Source organism: Halichoeres trimaculatus, unplaced genomic scaffold (genome assembly GCF_033239565.1).
Source record: "Halichoeres trimaculatus isolate MK-OKI-2021-1 unplaced genomic scaffold, fHalTri1.1 fHalTri1_scaffold_13, whole genome shotgun sequence".
NCBI lineage: Eukaryota > Metazoa > Chordata > Actinopteri > Labriformes > Labridae > Halichoeres > Halichoeres trimaculatus.
Genome location: NW_027437191.1, coordinates 28,421,931 through 28,440,457, shown reverse-complemented (window position 1 = coordinate 28,440,457; position 18,527 = coordinate 28,421,931). Strand labels below are relative to the sequence as shown.

Below are 18,527 nucleotides of genomic sequence, written 5' to 3'. Positions count from 1 at the left end.
TGGCTTTACAATCATCTTTTTTCCTCCTAATTTGTATACATTAACCTGCGTTACTCCTGACGAGCTAACGAGTCACTTGCTGTGCTCTGTATGTTTACGCTAGCCTGATGCTAGCAGCCCAACCTTTGCTGGAGACAAAGATTTTGGATGACTGACAAGATGCTGGCAAAATTATTGTGTTTATTACATTTATCATATGATTAATTGATTTATTGACTTTCATCCCAGGCTCTAAACTTGGTTGTTTTTAAAGCGTCTGTACATTCAGCAAACCCATCGTCAGAATACTGAATTTATCTTCTTCTCTATGATCCAAGAGCATTTGAGCAAACAAGTCTCTGCCTGCGTATGAGATGAGAAATAACCGTTTGAAACTGTGGCCTTGTTTCTCGTGGCCTCTTTCGGGCTTTTTTCAGATGGCTACAGGGTACACAGCCATGAACAAAAACTGCAGGGAAGGGATAAAGAGAACAAGGCCGTGGAGTGTACCGGACCTACAATACCATGTCCTGAAACAGAATTTAGATACTGGGTCACTCGAGGAAAGATGGATGGACTGAGGAAGGACGGGGAGGGAATACAGAAGAGTGAGACGAGGAAGAAGGTTTTTTAAAAAATGAAAGAAGAGAGGGGAGAAGTAGGGATGAAGGGGGAGCTGATAATTGGGCCTCATTTGCAAGTGTGTGTGTGAGTGTTTTGTACTGATTTATTCAGCCTCGATGTGGGTCAAGGTTATGTAGGCAGCGAACGGCTTTTCAACTATACTGCTTCCAAAATACGTCAGTGATGTTTGCTCTGAAGCTCTGAGTCAGGAGGACTTTTGATCTGTTTCTATCAGCTCTCTCCTCCATAAATAAAACATATAGAAACTAGAAGAGTTCAAAAAATGTTGGCACTGTTTGTTTATCTTGTGGTTTGAGCAAATTATAAAGCAACGTTCTCGTTTTTGTAATGGCAGGTGAACACCCTTTCAATACCACCTTATACACTGCTCAAAAAAATAAAGGGACCACTGAAATAACACATCCTAGATCTGAATAAATAAATTTTCTTATTAAATACTTTGTTCTTTACATAGTTGAATGTGCTGACAACAAAATCACACAAAAATGATCAATGGAAATCAAACTTGTTAACCCATGGAGGTCTGGATTTGGAGTCTAACTCAAAATTTAAGTGGAAAAACGCATGATAGGCTGATCCAACTTTGATGTAATGTCCTTAAAATGAGGCTCAGTAGTTTTTGTGGCCTCCACGTGCCAGTATGACCTCCCTACAATGGTTGGGCGTGCTCCTGATGAGGTGGTGGATGGTCTCCTGGGGGATCTTCTCCCAGACCTGGACTAAAACACCCGCCAACTCCTGGACAGTCTGGTGCAACACGGCGTTGGTGGATGGAGCGAGACATGATGTCCCAGATGTGCTCAGTTGGATTCAGGTCTGGGGAACGGGCAGGCCAGTCCATAGCATCAATGCCTTTGTCTTACAGGAACTGCTGACACACTCCAGACACATGAACTCTAGCATTGTCTTGCATTTGGAGGAACCCACCAGCATATGTTCTCACAAGGGGTCTGAGGATCTCATCTCGGCACCTAATGGCAGCAACTCTGGAGAGCACATGGAGGGCTGTGTGGCCCTCCAAAGAAATGCCACCCCACATCATTACTGACCCACTATCAGAGCAGTCTTGCTGGAGGATGTTGCAGGCAGCAGAACGTTCTCCACGGTGTCTCCAGACTCTGTCACGTCTGTCACATGTGCTCAGTGTGAACCTGCTTTCATCTGTGAAGAGCACAGGGCGCCAGTGGAGAATTTGCCAATCAAAAGCAAATGTGAAGAGTCCTGCACGGTGCTGGACTGTAAGCACAACCCCCACCTGTGGACATCCGGCCCTCATACCACCCTCATGGGGTCTGTTTCTGACCCTTTGAGCAGACACATGCACATTTGTGGCCAGCTGGAGGTCATTTTTGTCTTTCATCTTTCATTTTTTTGCTCTCTTATCTTTTTTTTTTTTTTTTTGGATTAATCTATTTATTTATTTAGTTTTTCTCTGTCTTATTGTTCTTACCTTTTTAAGTCCACCCTCCTTATTTATATGTACTTATTTATTTATTCTATTTTATTACTGTAATTACCTTATTCTAATCCTGATTTTACTAAACTTTGATTCACGCTTGTTTCACTTTTAACCTTTTACTTATACCTTTTAGGCCTTTAATTGTTTTATTGTTTGCTTATATCTCTGCTTTATTATCATTATTCTTCCATTATTCTGTTCATATTTATTTTACAATTTTATAATATTCATATTTGATGTCCTGATTTTGTTTGTAACTGTCTTTTATTGCCCTTTCCATTGCCTTTTCCTCCTTTCTCTCACTGAGTTTATGTTTGTAGTTTTTATCCCCGTCCTCATGGTCTCATTTTATGTTGTATGGTTCTTGTATTGTCTGGGTCCCTGACTTTGCTTCCTGTTGCCCTCATGCATGGTGTCTTTCTGCACATTGCCCCTTGAACTGTGTGTTTTGTTTTTGTGTTTCTGTGCTTTGTTGTTGTTTGTGTTCCTGTAAAAGCACTTTGTAAACTTTTGTTTTCAAAAGGTGCTATATAAATAAAGTTATTGTTATTATTATTATGTTGTAGGGCTCTGGCAGTGCTCCAGCTGTTCCTCCTTGCACAAAGGAAGAGGTAGTGGTCCTGCTGCTGGGTCGTTGCCCTCCTACGGCCTCCTCTACGTCTCCTGATGTACTGGCCTGTCTCCTGGTAGCGCTCCATGCTCTGGACACTACGCTGACAGACACAGCAAACCTTCTTGTGCCATCCTGGATGAGCTGCACTACCTGAGCCACTTGTGTGGGTTGTTGACTCTGTCTCATGCTACTACCACAGTGAAAGCACCACCAGCATTCAAAAGCGACCAAAACATCAGCCAGAAAGCTCAGGAACTGAGTCGTGGTCTGTGGTCACCACCTGCAGAACCACTCCTTTATTAGGGGTGTCTTGATAATTGCCTATAATTTCCACCTGTTGTCTATTCTATTTGCACAACAACATGTGAAACTGATTGTCAGTCAGTGTTGCTTCCTAAGTGGACAGTTTGATTTCACAGAAGTGGGATTGACTTGTAGTTACACTGTGTTGTTTAAGTGTTCCCTTTATTTTATTGAGCAGTGTACGTTATTTATGCTATGACCATCCTTGATGTCATTCTTGGTGACTGACAACCCTAATCTTGTAACATAATGACTTCATTCTGGTGAATATACTGCTCTGATCTTGTTAAATTATGACCTTTTCTCCCAGTTTCTACAACTTTTATCTCTGGCGGCTCCAACCTCATAAAATTAAAACTTCATCCTCGCGACTTTTACGACTTTGCTCTTGAAATGCTCATTTTACCATATTTTATGCAGCTTTAATCATCCATCCTGCATGGTTATAGCTCTTTTTATTGTTTTGCACATGTTTTAGATGTTTCTAAAGCACTTGAAGCAACACCTTAACACTTAAAAAGGTGCAACTTCAAATTATCTTTTCATGTTTGACCTCCCTGATTTGCATTTTGCTGTCTCACCGCTCTTGTTCATGCAGCTTGTTAAAATGATTGTTCCAGTCAGTTGTACTGTAAACACAACACATGAGCACTGATGCATGTGTAACCTCCAATTTGGGAAAATGCTCAGTGGGTCTAAAATTTTCTTCAAAGCCATTTCCAGGAATCAGTCGTTGGAGCTGAAGAAAGGATTTCAGCAAATTACCGGTTTGTTCGAGGAAACTGACTCTGCTCCTCGTGTTTCGTCTTAAATGAACATGTCACAAACAAAAAGCAAATGTTTGGATGGAAACAGGAGTTTGGGCTCCTGTTCAGCAGTGCATAAATGACTGTGTTGATGTCTTTGTGTGTTTGTGTTGTCATAACGTGTGCAAAAGTGTGTGTGTGCTTCTAAGCTATCATAGCTCACTCATGCAGGTAAAGTCATCATCATCACCAATCTGCTCAGGCCTCTGGGGAATCATGCACACACTCCCACACACACACTCTTACATGTCAGTAGCGCACAAACACTTCCTCACATGCACACACACACAGTTACTCCCTGGGGTGTTTCCACTCTAGAGGGGAGGACGGCCGGGGTGCAAAGTCCGTTCACCCATAGAGGGAAAGAGAAAATTAATTTGTCACAGCGTTTATCGTCGGGACAACCTGCCTTTTAATTAACGACTGACAATCAGCAGAGTCGAGTTGCTCTCTGGGGACAGAGATATGGAGAGAAAATGACGGATAAAAAAGTTCATCCTCTTCACCTGTGGTTGACCGAGGTTGAGTGGCGGTGATGGTGGATCCTCTGTATGGTTCACACAGATACAGGTGGTGTGTTAGACTCATTGAGCTGTCTCTGTGTGTGGTTCACAGAATCAAAGTTTGGCACTAGTTTTAGAAAAGACTGGTGACTATGAGAATATTCCTGATTAAAAACAGGGCATTTAAGCGCCTGTTTTTCAGCTGGTTATGATGTAGACTGAATTGAATATGATGCCAAAACAAACTGCAGGAAAAACCAATATATCCCAATTTATTCACAGTGTAGCGACACGTCTTGTTAAACTGGACAAGAAACGAATAAACTTCGCACCGAATGTAATGAAATTTGCATTTGGTTAATTATTCATTTGTTGTAACAATCACTTCTGGCAATAAATTGTTAACTGTTGGAAAGCCTTTTTATTTTCATTTTAAAAAGTACCACATTCAGTGTTGTGTGTAAATGACTAAAAATTAGACATGCACCAATCGATTGGTCGGACGATCAATATGTGCTGATTTTCTGCCCATCCTTACATATGAATCTGATCTTATATACCTCCAGTAAGGTCTGACAGCCAGCCATTGTTGCTTTTTAGTCTTAACACTATATTAGTTGTTAAGGTTAAAACATAGAGATTTGATTGTTTCACAGGTATTGTTCAATGATTTTCAACAAAATAAGATGGGAACATTGAAGATATATTCTGTCAGTTATAAAAAATAAAAATTGGTATCAGCAGGTCAAGCCTTTTAAAGATCGGTGGTTGGTGATTGGCCAGAAAAATGGGATCAGTGAACCCCTAGTGAAAAAAAGCATGTTCATTGAGCGTGCTTATACTTTCATGAAAAGTGAGCTGAACCAGCTCAGTTTTTTACACATGAATGGGGATGTGAGCGAAGTTCGCTCCTGAGGCAGTGAGCGGCCGCTCACAATCTGAGAGGCACTGAAAGGTGTCGAGAGATAAGGGGAGGTCAGACAGGTGATGGGAGGTGCTGAGCTCTGTGATCTCAGATCTACTACTACAGCTCTCTGTACATTCAGCATGGCTCATTCTGCAGAAAATTCACACAACACAGTTAAGGTTACGGTTTTCTGTCTGTGGTTCTATAACAGCATACAAGGATTCATAGATTTGGGGAATTAGCTCAAGAGAACTCAAGGAATTGCTACAAGAGAACTTCTAGTGAAAAAAAGAATGTGAACAAGTTTATTTTTTGGATCATGAACTAAGTTCAGAATTTTCAAAAATGAACTATTAAGGTGAACTAGTTCATTTTAAGTGGTGTGAACTGAACTTTGAGCTAGCTTACTTTTTTGAGAGCTGGCACAATCCTGACCTCATCGGTGAGGAATATACATTTGTGAGATGAGCAGCAGAGCTGAGTGAATGAAAAAGTTGCCGAATTATTTCTGTCAGTGCCAACAGCTTATTTGGCTATTGCTGTTGACTCTTGCTTTGGGCTTCTGGTACTCCTAAGTGCCGATCTTAAAGCCCCGTTCCCCCCAAGCGGTTCAGTTTGGATTGTCTCTGTAAAATCAGGACAGGTCCCAAATTACTGATCTCTACCGTCCCACTTTTTGGTACCCTTCTGTTGGGGTGCCAATCTGACCACAAAAGGTGGAGGTAGAAACACTGCAGTCCATTGATTGGTCGAAAGAATCATCACTTCCTGTACAACAGTGGTAATTAACAACAACATATAACCCTGCCATGTTCAAAGCATGGTACACTATACCGTCCTGCTATGCTGTTAAGCTAGCACTTAGCTGACACAGCTATCTGCATCTGGCTTCTACACTGCCTACCAAGAAGGGGACAGTTGGTTGTGGAAACACAAACAGGATCAGGCTTACCGATGTGGCTCGTACCAAACTGTACTGATCCAAACCGGACCGCTTTGTGGAAACAGGGCTCAAAACTTCCATTTAACTCAGGCCATTCAAAAGGTAAATAAACAGGTTTTTCATAAAGCAGCTTTTATCACTGTCATTTCTTTAATTAAAAAGGTGTGAATTCATTCTCTACACCAGTCATCACATCAGTAATGGAGGATGTTTCTCCTCTTATATTAGAAAAATCCAATTTAAGTCACACTCTATTAATTTCCTCTTGGATTTCTGAGTATATATGTTCTGATAAAGCCTTAATGAATGATCATTAGATGTGATAAATGAATAGATTAATAAACACCCTTTAACTTCCTTCATTTTTCTTAAATGCACTGATTTTGAATATATTATCCATATGTGGAAGCTTTATGTTTTTGCAGAGTTACTGGGGATGGAGATCAGGAAACACATCCTTAATCAGGTTGAGCAGCTGAGAGCGTATGAGTGTCGGAGGATTTGTGTCAGAACAACAAGATTTCATTTACATCTCTGTCAGTGAATTGCGTGTGTTTGTCTTTTTGTGCACGTTCAGCTTTCAAACCCTGAGGCAGCCCTTCACTGCGTCTCTTAATAAAGGCTGACTTGTGGCCTTTCACCTTGTCTGGGTGTTCAGAAACTTTTGGTTTGTCTTTTGAGTGTTGGGAGGCAGCCGCTGGCACGTAGTCCTGGCTGAAAAAAAAAGAAAAACTAACAACATCTGTCTGAGAAGAGGGCTCTGTCATGTAAAACTAAAACATCTCAGCTCAGCACGAGAGGGGAATAAAGAGAGCTTGTGTTCAGCCGGCTTACATCGAGCCTCGGACCAAAGAGCTCTTTAAAGTATCAAACCATGAAAACAGACCTGCTGCCTCAAATACCACCAGAGTGGACCGCTGTGAGAGACAGAAAGTGTGTGAGTGAGTGTGTGTGTTGTACCTCTTGAGGTTGAGCAGAGCCCAGGGAATGCCAGTGGGCGTTTTGAAGGCTGGCAGCAGCTTTTCACCCAGCTCCACCGCTTTCTTACGGTACACCTGGAGAAGAAAGAAAGAGAAGGAAAGAGACAGCACCTCATTACAAGATGTTCCTTCTCGCTCAAAGAGGATTTTCACTTTCTCTTCGCCAACCCTGGAGAGAGACACGGCGACGTACAAAGGAAATGAAACAACCCTCTGCAGCACCATTTTTCAGCAACAACAGCAGTCAGTACTCAAAGCTTCACTTGGTAATAGGTTATCGTGCAAGTAAACAATCCCACAGCTCAGATCTTACCTCATCTTTCTACTTCATATCTTTATCTCATCACAAAGCTCTGCATCAGCATAAAAAGGAAAAAACACAGATATACAGATGCAGCACAAAGGCAACTGTACAAGGATGAAAGGACTCAATATGTGCCACTTTGATTTCATTTTTCAGACATAAAAATGCTCAAACAATGTCAGAATCATTGCAGAAAGCAGAGGTTTTAAAGTGTAAGAGGCTTTTACAGATAAATTGGATTCATATACTATACATAAAAAGGACGGCATGGCTCCACCTTTTACCGCTGTACAGTTTTAATACCCAATCAGAGGCACGGCTACTATGCAGCCAGAGTAATGTGGAAAAGCCGGGTGACTAAAAAAATGATTATTATTTTTTTTTAAGTCTAATCTCTACTTGGATCTCCCTCCTTCTTACTATTCCTGAAAAAAGTACACAAGCATGCAGCTGTCAATCATTGCTAAATGTGACATAAACCCTGTTTTCAACATCTTATTACTTATGAAAACGAACTTTTTCAAAAACTAAAAGAGGACTTGAACACAACCCAGCCCAGTACTAGTCTATACTACTACAGATGAGAGATACATTTTTACTAGGTGTATTTATGTTTTAAAATTTGACCGCAGGTAGTCACCAGGGGGTGCAGTTTTTGTGGGGACCTCACTTCCTGTTTTTCTTTTTTTACAGTCAATGGATTCAACCATGAACATTGAAGTTTGTCTTTCTGCTTAAACAATACAATAAACTGCTGGATAGAAATGTCTTGGAATCAAGAGTTAAACACAACCCGGGATGGGTACCTTTCATATTTGGAAAGGATACAATCCTTGGTAAGATAAGATAAGATAAGATAGCTTTATTAGTCCCCGATGGGGAAACTCATATGCCACCATTCGCACAGTCCACTCATACACACAATACACATCATGACATTTACCATAAATAAATACAAAGAACGAGTACATAATGCAATAATCATGAAGGACGAATACAAAGTCAGTGGTTCACTAACTGCCTTCAACACCTACACATGGAAACATAAAACAGGACGAGCAGCACAAGAACACCAGGAGAACCGACAGGAGCCTCAAAGTCATAAATGTCCATTAAAATAACAAACTGCTGCTGGAATAAAGGACCTTCTTAGTCGTTCAGTAGAGCACTTAGGCATCACCAGACACTCACTAACAGAACGTCTCAGCCTGTTAAAAATACTATGAACAGGATGGTCTTCAAGGAGCACATTTTTCAGTTTAGCCCCAATCCTCTTGTCAAAGATGACCTCAATTGAGTCTAGGGTGCATCAGACCACTGAGCCAGCCTTTTTTTTTTTTTTTTTTAAACAATTTGTTGATCCTGTTTTTTGTCCTCTAAGAAGTCTTGTCCTCCTCAAAGAATTGATGCTTCTCCCCCAGCAAAGAACAGCATAAAACAGGACACTAGCTAATATAAGGTCGAGACAGATGTCTGTCTAACATGAGTCTGGTTCTGTCCGAGGTTTCTGCCCGTTAAAGGGAAGTTTTTCTTTGCCACTGTAAATTGCTAAATGCTGCAAAGTCCTGTACTCATGGTGGATTAAGATAAGATAAGACTCCTTATCTTGTCTTGATGTTGGGTTTCTGCTAATAAAATTTTATTTACATTTACGGGTCTAGACCTGTGAATGTTTTTGTAAAGTGTCTTGAAATAACATTTGGTATGATTTGGCGCTATACAAATAAAGATTGATTGATGGATTGATTAATTGATAATATACCCTGATAAAAGACATTGAGGAGCCTCCTGCTAATATCAAAGGAACTCAGTTTCCTTAAGAGAAACAGTCTAGACTGAGCCTTCTTAAAAACTGCCTCTGTACCCTTTTTCCAATTAAGTTACCTGGCAATAGGTATCGGGACTCAACGGTACCAATTTTTGGTACTTTTGTGAGTATTTATGTGGTAATAAAAATCAATTTGTTTAATAATAAAACCTCAACGTTTCTTAATTTAACATATTTATTTCTTAATATATAAATTTGAAATGCTGTGTTCATGTCCAGCATGGAGAATCTCCTACTCTTCCACTCCCTCACAGTCACAAGGATGCATTTAGGTACCTAAACATGGTACCTTTGGGATAGAATCGGTTTGGTACCTGAAGTACCTAATTCAGTACCCATCCCTGAACACAACCGAGGATTCCCTGCTTAACATCATTGAAAAAAACAAACAAAAACTATGCTATGTCATTGTGAACCCATATTCTTTGATAACAATACTGAGAATAAGTCTCTTTTTTTCAGTCTGCCATCTACTCAATGACAGCTAAAGTAGAATGAAGTTTGTGGTGGTGGTTTCCTACTATAGTACATAGTATGGAACAACAATGAGTTAACGATAGATGGATGTAGCTCATCTTTCCCTTTGTCCCTCAGTTTTTCTCTTCTTAATTCCAGCGTTTTACTCTTTTTTGTGCACTTCCACGCGTCCTTGTTATCTTTTGCCAATATCATCCTCCTGCCTTATTGTAGCTCGCAGCTACATTGATGTTTTTGCTTCTGTAATTTGAAGAAAATTACACAGATTCTTTACCCCCTGTGCTTTTTTGGGACGGTCACTTGCACTTTGTGGAAATGTAATTAGAAGATGCCTTACAGTAAAATGTATCAAATAAGGTTTAAAAAAAAGTCAAATTTGAGATTCAGTTAAGAGCTGAAGAGAAACCACCTCAGACACATGCATGGGATATTTTAGAAGGCACAATGCAAATTTTAACATAAGTTTAATGCTGCAGAATGACCTGAAGCAATTAACCAATTGCATTTAAAGAATGAGCTTGATCGTGGGTGAAGAGTTATAGAGGTTGCAGCATTGTTTCTTTTTTTTTATTTATTACAGTTGGAATATTCTTGAATTTCTCCCCACTGACTGCTTAAAGAAAGTTCCTTTAAGTAAAATATACAACTTTATCTCCCTTTCTGCACCCTATAAAAAAGCTTCAGCTCAAACTTGAAAGTGAAAGACAAACTTCCCCCTAAACAGCGGTGAGTCACCCGTCCATCAGGAGAAAGCCGGACTCACAAACCTTTGATGTTTCACTTTTTTCCTCATTCCTTTGAGAATAAGAAATCACAGGCTGAGCTGGTAAACACGAGTACGCCCGTGTCTATTTCAGTGTTCTGACATCAGTTGACACACTTTTGGGAAAGTAAAAGTTCAATATTTCTCTTAAGTTCACCTCTATTCCACTTGGAATAAGCAGTGTGTTGAAAAGTTTGCTTTAAATAAATCCATGTGGAGTCGACTGTGAGATAAGAGCAAATGAGCGCAAACACCTGGATCTGGGTCCTGGATGAGTCTGAGGGATGTTTTATCGACGAGTTGAATACATCAGGGTGATGATGCCCTACATAAACAAAGTCTGATAAACTTGTGGCAAAACATTTCAAGACTTTTACCCTCTACATTCACAGATCAGGTAAAAAATTATAACCACTGACATGTGAAGTTAATTTGTTGGCAGCAAGTGATGTTTTATCCTTGGTGCTCAAATGCTGGGAGCATAAAACGTAGGTGGTGTGGGAATGCGAATGATTTTGACGAGCGCCAAATGGTGGTGGTTGACCAACAAGGCCGTAACATCTGCTAAACTGCAGCTCTTGAGGGTTGTTCTTGGTCTGGCAGTGGCTAAGACCAACTACAAGTGGTCTATAAAGAAAGGCAAGAAACCCTGCAACCAAGGCTCCCAGATGTGGATCTGGAGCTCAAACTGTTTACCCCACCAAAAAAGCTCCTACGATGGGCATGGGCCCAGCACTGAACAATTGAAGAAATGATTGAAGAAAATGGCCTGGAGGAACATCTGTGGGATGTGCTGAAGAACCAAGTCCAATCCATGGAAACTAGGGGAAAAAGCATCAGCGATGTTTTTCCATAATCAGTGCACTGTGCTGCACCATTATTGTTTTAGTTTGTCTTCAGTTTATTTTTCTCCTTCCTTTTTTTCAGATTGTTTAGCCGTTAGCAACTAGCTGAAGGTGCATCACCGCCACCTGCTTGACTGGAGTGTGGATTACCTGGGCTGTGGGGCTGTGTGCCTTACATGTAAACAGATCAGCGTGGCAGAGGTGAAGCCGAGCTGACAGGTGAGGGAAACAAGTAAACACACAAATTATGGCAGAGCTGGAGAAAGAACTTAGTCCAAAAAATGTCCAGAGTTTGGGAGTATTTCACGCTGAGTAAAAGCACACAGTGTGTTAATTGCAACATTTGCAAAAATCACCTTGCATGGCACGGCAGTATGACTGCAATGATCAAGCACTTAAAACACAAACATGTTGGGCTGATCAATGACGAGCTAGGGAGCTCAACAATAGGAGAGGAGCTTCAAAATTCCACATACACTCCTTTATATGTTGTGAAATGTATGGTAACTCGTTTTGTCTTTTAAGTAAATTGTTACCTCATTTGAAAACCACGAGGAGTTCATTAAACCAGTGTTAGCATTAGAGTTATCTGCTAGAGATGGGGTGAACTGTTTGACCTGCAGGTGAAAAGACTGAGGACACATTTTTATTTATTTGCCTTTTTGGCCCACTAAGCTCTTAATCTGATGAAATAACAATATATATTTCTATTATTTTGAATGCACTGTTGATTCTTTAAGTGACAATACATTCATGTGATTTGTTATACTTTATTAAAAAAATATATAAGAAAATATTATATTGTTATTATTAAATTACAATGATGGTAAACAAATTATGTATATCTGTGTGAAATTATAATTAATCGATTAATCGTGAAAATAATCGTCAGATTAATCGATCACTAAAAAATAACTGTTTGTTGGGGCCCTAATGGAAACCTCAAACCAAGCTTCTAAGACTTGAATGTTCTTGTTGCCAGTAACTGCACATCTTTGAAGGTCTAGATAATTCCATGTCTTTACAGGTAAAGACTGTGTTTCATTATATTTGAGTTACAAAGGTCAATTTTTTGTTTGTTGCTTTTTAACAGTAATTTTGATGAACTGCTTCTTAATTATGGATTTTGGACTCCTTTATCAAAGATGCCCTTCACCTCTGATGTGTTACGATCATGCTGCTTCTGCTGCAATGTGTAATCATTCTTTGCCCTTGAATAACCATCAGCTCTGAGTGTTTTTTACTTACTGTTTTCTGTTCTCAGCTTTTCTGTGAACATATCTGAGTGGACAGCTTTCTAGCAGTTATAGCTGAAGGGTTATGGTGTCTCTTAGGTGTCTCATTTTGTTGGCTGTAAAAGTGAAGTACTTCCACATTGAGCTCCTGGCACAGGTTGACTCCAGCAGTTTGGAAAGGACAGGGTTTGGCACAAGACGTGTTGGACTGTTTGACACGGCTGCCAAAGACTCGGGAGCGTGACCTGAACTACTGCCACAGCTCCTGTCTATGGACAAGAGTGAGAATGAGTCAGGTGTGCAGTGGTAGTTGACTTCTTCAGTTTACATGTAAATCAGCACTTCATCCATGACGTAGTGGTGTAACTTTGATTTAACCTTATCAGATGTACAAACACACAAACAAGAAACTTTGTTTGGCAGGAAATAACCAAAGTGAAGTTTTATAAGAACATTACCAGGATAGTTATTGGGGTGGCAAACAAAGAATTTGCTTGTTCGTCGTGTCAGTTTGAAAATCTGAAAATGTACTGAGTTCTGGCACTTGCACAATAGATAGTGAAGAAATTGAAGAACAACAAAAGATCCAGCCAGATAACAAGACTGATTAAAAGTGACTTATCTCCCAGGACTCAAATTTTAACTGACTGACTGATTAGTCTTAAAGCAAGAAAACACCAATAAGCAGCCAAAACTGAGCACAAAGTAACAAATGGATCTTGATGAAATTTTCAAGAAATGGTCAAAATGGGATCAGGAAGAACTGATAAAATTTTTGCCATTCAATTTATGTATGTTCAGGGGACAATTAGTCCAAATTATTGATGGTACGATAGATAACTGTCCTGTTTAAGGCATTTGACTTTGGATGGGGCAACATAATCATCAGCTGACCTGGTAAAATGAGAATGAAGTGGACTGTATCTAAAAAATGTGTTCGTAGAGTAGAAAAGAGAGCACAACTGAAAAAATTCAACTGTGTTAAAAACAAGCCTACACACCTGTAGGGTTGGGAATTGAAAACCGGTTCCTGTTGAGAACCGATAAGAAATGTTTTATCCATTGATAACGTTAGCCTTTGTGCTTAACAATTCCCTTATCATTTCTTTACATTGTGCCTGAGCTGCCGGGCCTTACGTCGACTAGTCTGCTGCAGCTATCTTAGCTTAGCAGTTAGATAACGTTTCCCAAGAAAACTCAGATTCAGGATTTTCAGCTTGAAGTTTTACTGAAGAACTGACTTCATAAAGAAATGTACATTTCTCTCTCTCAGGAGATTCAAATTTAGTACATTTGAAATGGTATAAATCACCTTATTTACCAAATTAACAAAATAGCGCAAGCTTGATGCTAATGTATCTGGGAAACTGCATTGATATGCTAGCAGTTAGCATACATCACTATAACTTCAGCTTTTAATTTCAACTTTCATCATAGAAACATATCACATCAAGTCATTGGAAAAAATACTTAGAATTTCAGATGTCAAAAGCTAACAGGCAGTGGAAAGGCTCATGGCTGACTTTATAACTACGGAAAGGTTCCAAACAACTTAAACCATTGCTTTAACCACTTCGAGACACTTGATGGCCTACTTGAATTATTTATGTATTACAACACAGTACATCAAAGTCACATTGTGTGCATTTTTTACCTGTTTCTGTATAATTATGCCCAGAAATATCCAGACTCAGGAACCAATTACATTTTATTCACCAACAGTATAAACTCGATTAAATGTTGTTGAGACAGAAAACCTGTAAAGCTACTTTTTGTACCAAGAAAATTCACAACAGAATCAATAAGGGCATCGGTATTGACGAAGTCTTATCAATTCCCATCCCTACACACCTGTGCAGGTTGCACATTGCTCTGGTCAAACGGCTATTCAAACTGTGCTAGGCCGTAAGATGCTATTTATGATCCGTGATTGTTTACATCCAGGTAGTAGAGCATTATTTGGGGTCTATAATTAGTATGTCTTATTTAACCAACTCATCTGACACAAGCATTTCATCATCCACTTTGAGAACCCATTCCACCCAGTTACACACCAGTCACTCCCACCATTCATATTCACACATACAACACGCATAGAGGTGACACAATGTCATACACTCTGTCAGCACGCTAGCATCTCTGTTCCCAAAGGGCCTAACACTCGGCAGGGTGTGAGAGACGAGGGCATGGCGGAGGAGAAGACTTGTGAAGAGGAAGAAAAAGCTCAAGAGGCCACTCGTCACAACAATATGCCAGCCTGACACCTTTTCCTTCAAAAGTCACAGGCATGAAAGGTTAGTGTGAGCTCGACGAGAAAGAGAACCAACAAAAATGTGGTTTTCATGTGAGGGGATGACAGTGTGGGATGGCAGCAATGTCAAAGTGTCGACAGTTTGTTTGGAACATACTCGATCCCAGAAGTCGTGTTTTCCGTGATGTGTCAGAAGAAATCTGATGTTGGCACCTAAATTTTAAAGCTTTAATAGAAAATAAATTAGGAAAAAAGTTTCATTCATAAATGCTTTTACTTGAGCCACAAAGTCTGCCATCTCCAGCTTTCTCCATCAAAGGACCACAAGATACAGCATTTTCAATCCAAAGCGTACTGGTGACACCACATTTCTCCACTGTGTGTGTGTCTGTGTGTGTGTGTGTGTGTGTTTCAGGCTGCACCACGGGGGCATGAAAGTGTCGTAACAAGGCGTTGGATCCTGGTGATTAATGCCTTTAATAATGCCAGGAGCACACTGAGGGGAAGAATAAAATCACTGGCAGGGACGCACAGAAGAATAAATTAAACACACTCTGTGTCCGAGACCATCAAGCAAACTGCCAACAAGCTTTAATAAGCATCTGAATTATACAGAAACTGAGACTCACACACAGGAGGCTGATGTAATCTGTAAAAACACTGATGTTGATAATCACATTTCACACCTGGGTGCCTCTGACAGAGATATCCATCAGAAAAATAAACTCTCTTCATGTGTCTTTCTTTTCCACCGTGAGTCTTAAAGAAGAGGAATCTCTGCTCGTTGGTGTGTTACGGTTTCTGAAGGCACCATCAAGCTGCTTTACTGCCAAAATATTCACAGAGGGAGAGCCTCTTCATGTATTATTGAAATAAGTAATGTACCTTTGCGTGTGTGTCATGTTGTGATAGTTCTTTTAATATCTGTGGGATGATAGAGGGAGATGTTTTGTAATATGTGGACTGATGGAGAAAGATATCAGTGGAAAAAGCTTAGCGCTGTTGACTTACCTGTTGGTGTGACACAGCTTTAAGCGCCTCAAAGAGGCTGATACAAATGGGTGTTAATAAGATTAGAGTTAGAGTTTATTACAGTAAACTCTGGGTTTACTGCAGAGGAAATGAGACTCTGTGGCAAAGATCTTTTCCCAAGGTCTGAATCAAATGGTACTTTAGGAAAATGTGCGAGAGCTGCTATCATGAAACTGAACTTTGTGCAAGATGTGACCAGAGCTGCAGTCAGGTGTAGTCAGGTAACTTTCCAAGCTTTGTAAGTAAGGTCTAAACTACCAAACATCTCAAAGTACATGTTAAATTTATCAATGCCAAGGCCCAGCAGGGCTCCAATAAACCTTGAGAAAAAAATAATTTTATCTCGAAAACAAGTCAAGAGTGAAGGCAGTTCATGAAAGTCTAATGTGGGGTCCATTTCATTGATTCAAGTCTGTGTTTTGGTTTGACTTCAGGTAATGATGGCTGAAAGGTGACTAGATCTTGCAATGTAGAAACCCAAAGCAGGGTTTTCAAACAGTATCTTCAACATTTTCCTATTTTGCAACAACTTGGTTACTTTTCTTCCAAAATGAAACACAAACAAAAAAAAAAATAGATCGCCTTTGTGAGTTTCGTCATATTAATAAGACTTATCAATCTCTGGCTTTCTAACTGATCACCTGGGCGTATCAAATGCATAATTCTGATCACTCAACCAAAGACTGTAAAAGAATTGGACAGTCTCTTGCTAGACTTTAAGTGAGGTTTACACAAAATCTGCTCCCCCTGGTGGCTGGCTGAGGTATAGGTAAAAAAAAAATCCACCTCTCCAGCCATTCCAGATGAGCTGTGGTCAAACTCAAAAACATGAATATACTTTGTAGAAATGTGTCTTTTTGTCACCTGGCTCCACTTGGATTCTCTCTTACCCCTTTTCCACCAAGCTGGTTCCAGGGCTGGTTCGGAGCTAGAGCCAGACTTAGCACCAGTTCTTTGGTGACTTCAAAACTGTACATTGATAAAAGGTGGAGCCATGCTGTCCACTTTGTATACAGTCTATGGTCAAAACCCCATAGAAAAGATTATCCCCTCTCTATAAGAAAAGAACAGCTTGGAACTTTCTTGGCCTGCACGCATGTTCAGCCACTAGGGATGAAAACAGGTAGTTTGCACTAATGGTAGAAAATAAACATTGATTAGTGGAAGGCTTGAGCAAGGTTAACGCCCCAACAGAGCATTTAATTTAATGGTGCAAAGATAACAGATATTTAGGGACTTAGGGATATAATTCTTTGCATTCCGCTTATGAAATACTGTATTGGTCCATTAGCTTACATTCTGGTCCCATAATTCACAGTTAAATTACCATAAATATGTCTAATAAGTCATAACAGTAGGGTTTCATGAGGTTTCTTCCCCCCAAAAAAGCTTTAAATTGTCCCTTTGTTTAATTTCTCTGTCGCATTGAGCAAAGTCAGCAATGTGCAGTTTCTGTGCAGCTGTGTTGCTTTTTCTAAAACCACCTATAACTGCTGTGTCTTTTTCAGTTTTGTTAGTCTTAACCAGCATCCCAGCTTGGGTTGCACGGCAAAATAGTTCTTTAAAATACATTAATGGTGGCAAAGTTGCAATCATTTCCCATTATGTGCAGTGAGTGATGACGGCAGCTGGACTGGTGGTCATGTTGGCTCATCTACCTCAACCTTAGACTGATCAAAGCACCTTCCTTTGTATAATTTACACTTTACGGTGACACCACACATTGGGCACAGCTCATTTTGTAGATGAAAGAAAAAGTATCAAAAGTGCGACTTGTGCATCAACTTTTTTGGTAATTATTAATGTATCACACTGAAAATAACCGAGACAGAGTGATTTAAGTCGCACTGACAGGACTGCTCACAGTCCCTGCAGGCGTATTTTCAGAAACCCCTTTCTACCAACTAATTTAAGAGACTGATTCCATAATTTAATATTTGTGTTCATAAGAATACTGACATTTAAAAAGAAGTATTAAATGCAGCTAAGTTTAGAAATTGAATGTGGCAGAACAGATGGATGTCGTCTGCAAACAAACACACAGACAAAACCCAAACAAGAAGTTATGTATGTTTTAAATATTGAAAGACTAGGAGAGAGTTTACAAAATGCTCCTGAGATGAAAAATAAAGAGAAAGGAAGAAAGTTTGCACAGCTCCTCTAAGGAAAAGTTTGGACATTATGATAAAGTAATTGAATTCCTAGAACAAGACTGAAGGGAAAAAGAGAGGATTGAGTCTGTTTAAGATGCAGTTTCTGTACACATACATGCAACGTGTACCACCAGGGAGTCTGCCTGCAGAGCTCTGTTTTCTTGTATGTATAATTACCGTGTTTGTTCAAACTTTCGAGACATTTCAGCCCGCTACCCTTCATTGTGTGGTATTTTAAGACTGCTATTTTGGTTTTAGGTTAACCCTGGATTTAGGATTAGAAGGTTTGTTTTGGGTTTCAGGATATTTCCAGAACAAAGAAAATAAGAGGCAGCGAGAACAATTTCAACCACACAACACATTCAGTAGAAAGCAGCAGATTTACAGGGCTCAGGGTCAAACATCTCAGTTTGAGAGGAGGAAAGCCAAGTTTCTGCAAAAGCAGCGGCTCCAATGTCATGAAACATGGTAATGAAGTTCAGTCAGGAGGCTATTTGTTGG

At 39.9% G+C, this 18,527-nt stretch overlaps 1 protein-coding gene across 1 annotated transcript in view; it reads right to left on the bottom strand.

Moving 5' to 3' along the window:
- Positions 1-18,527, bottom strand: part of man1a1 (mannosidase, alpha, class 1A, member 1) — a 235,490-nt gene that overhangs the window by 49,447 nt on the left and 167,516 nt on the right. The window contains exon 5 of the mRNA XM_074685022.1: positions 7,119-7,213. Coding sequence (XP_074541123.1) covers positions 7,119-7,213 — 95 coding nt within the window. The remainder of the gene's footprint in view (positions 1-7,118; positions 7,214-18,527) is intronic.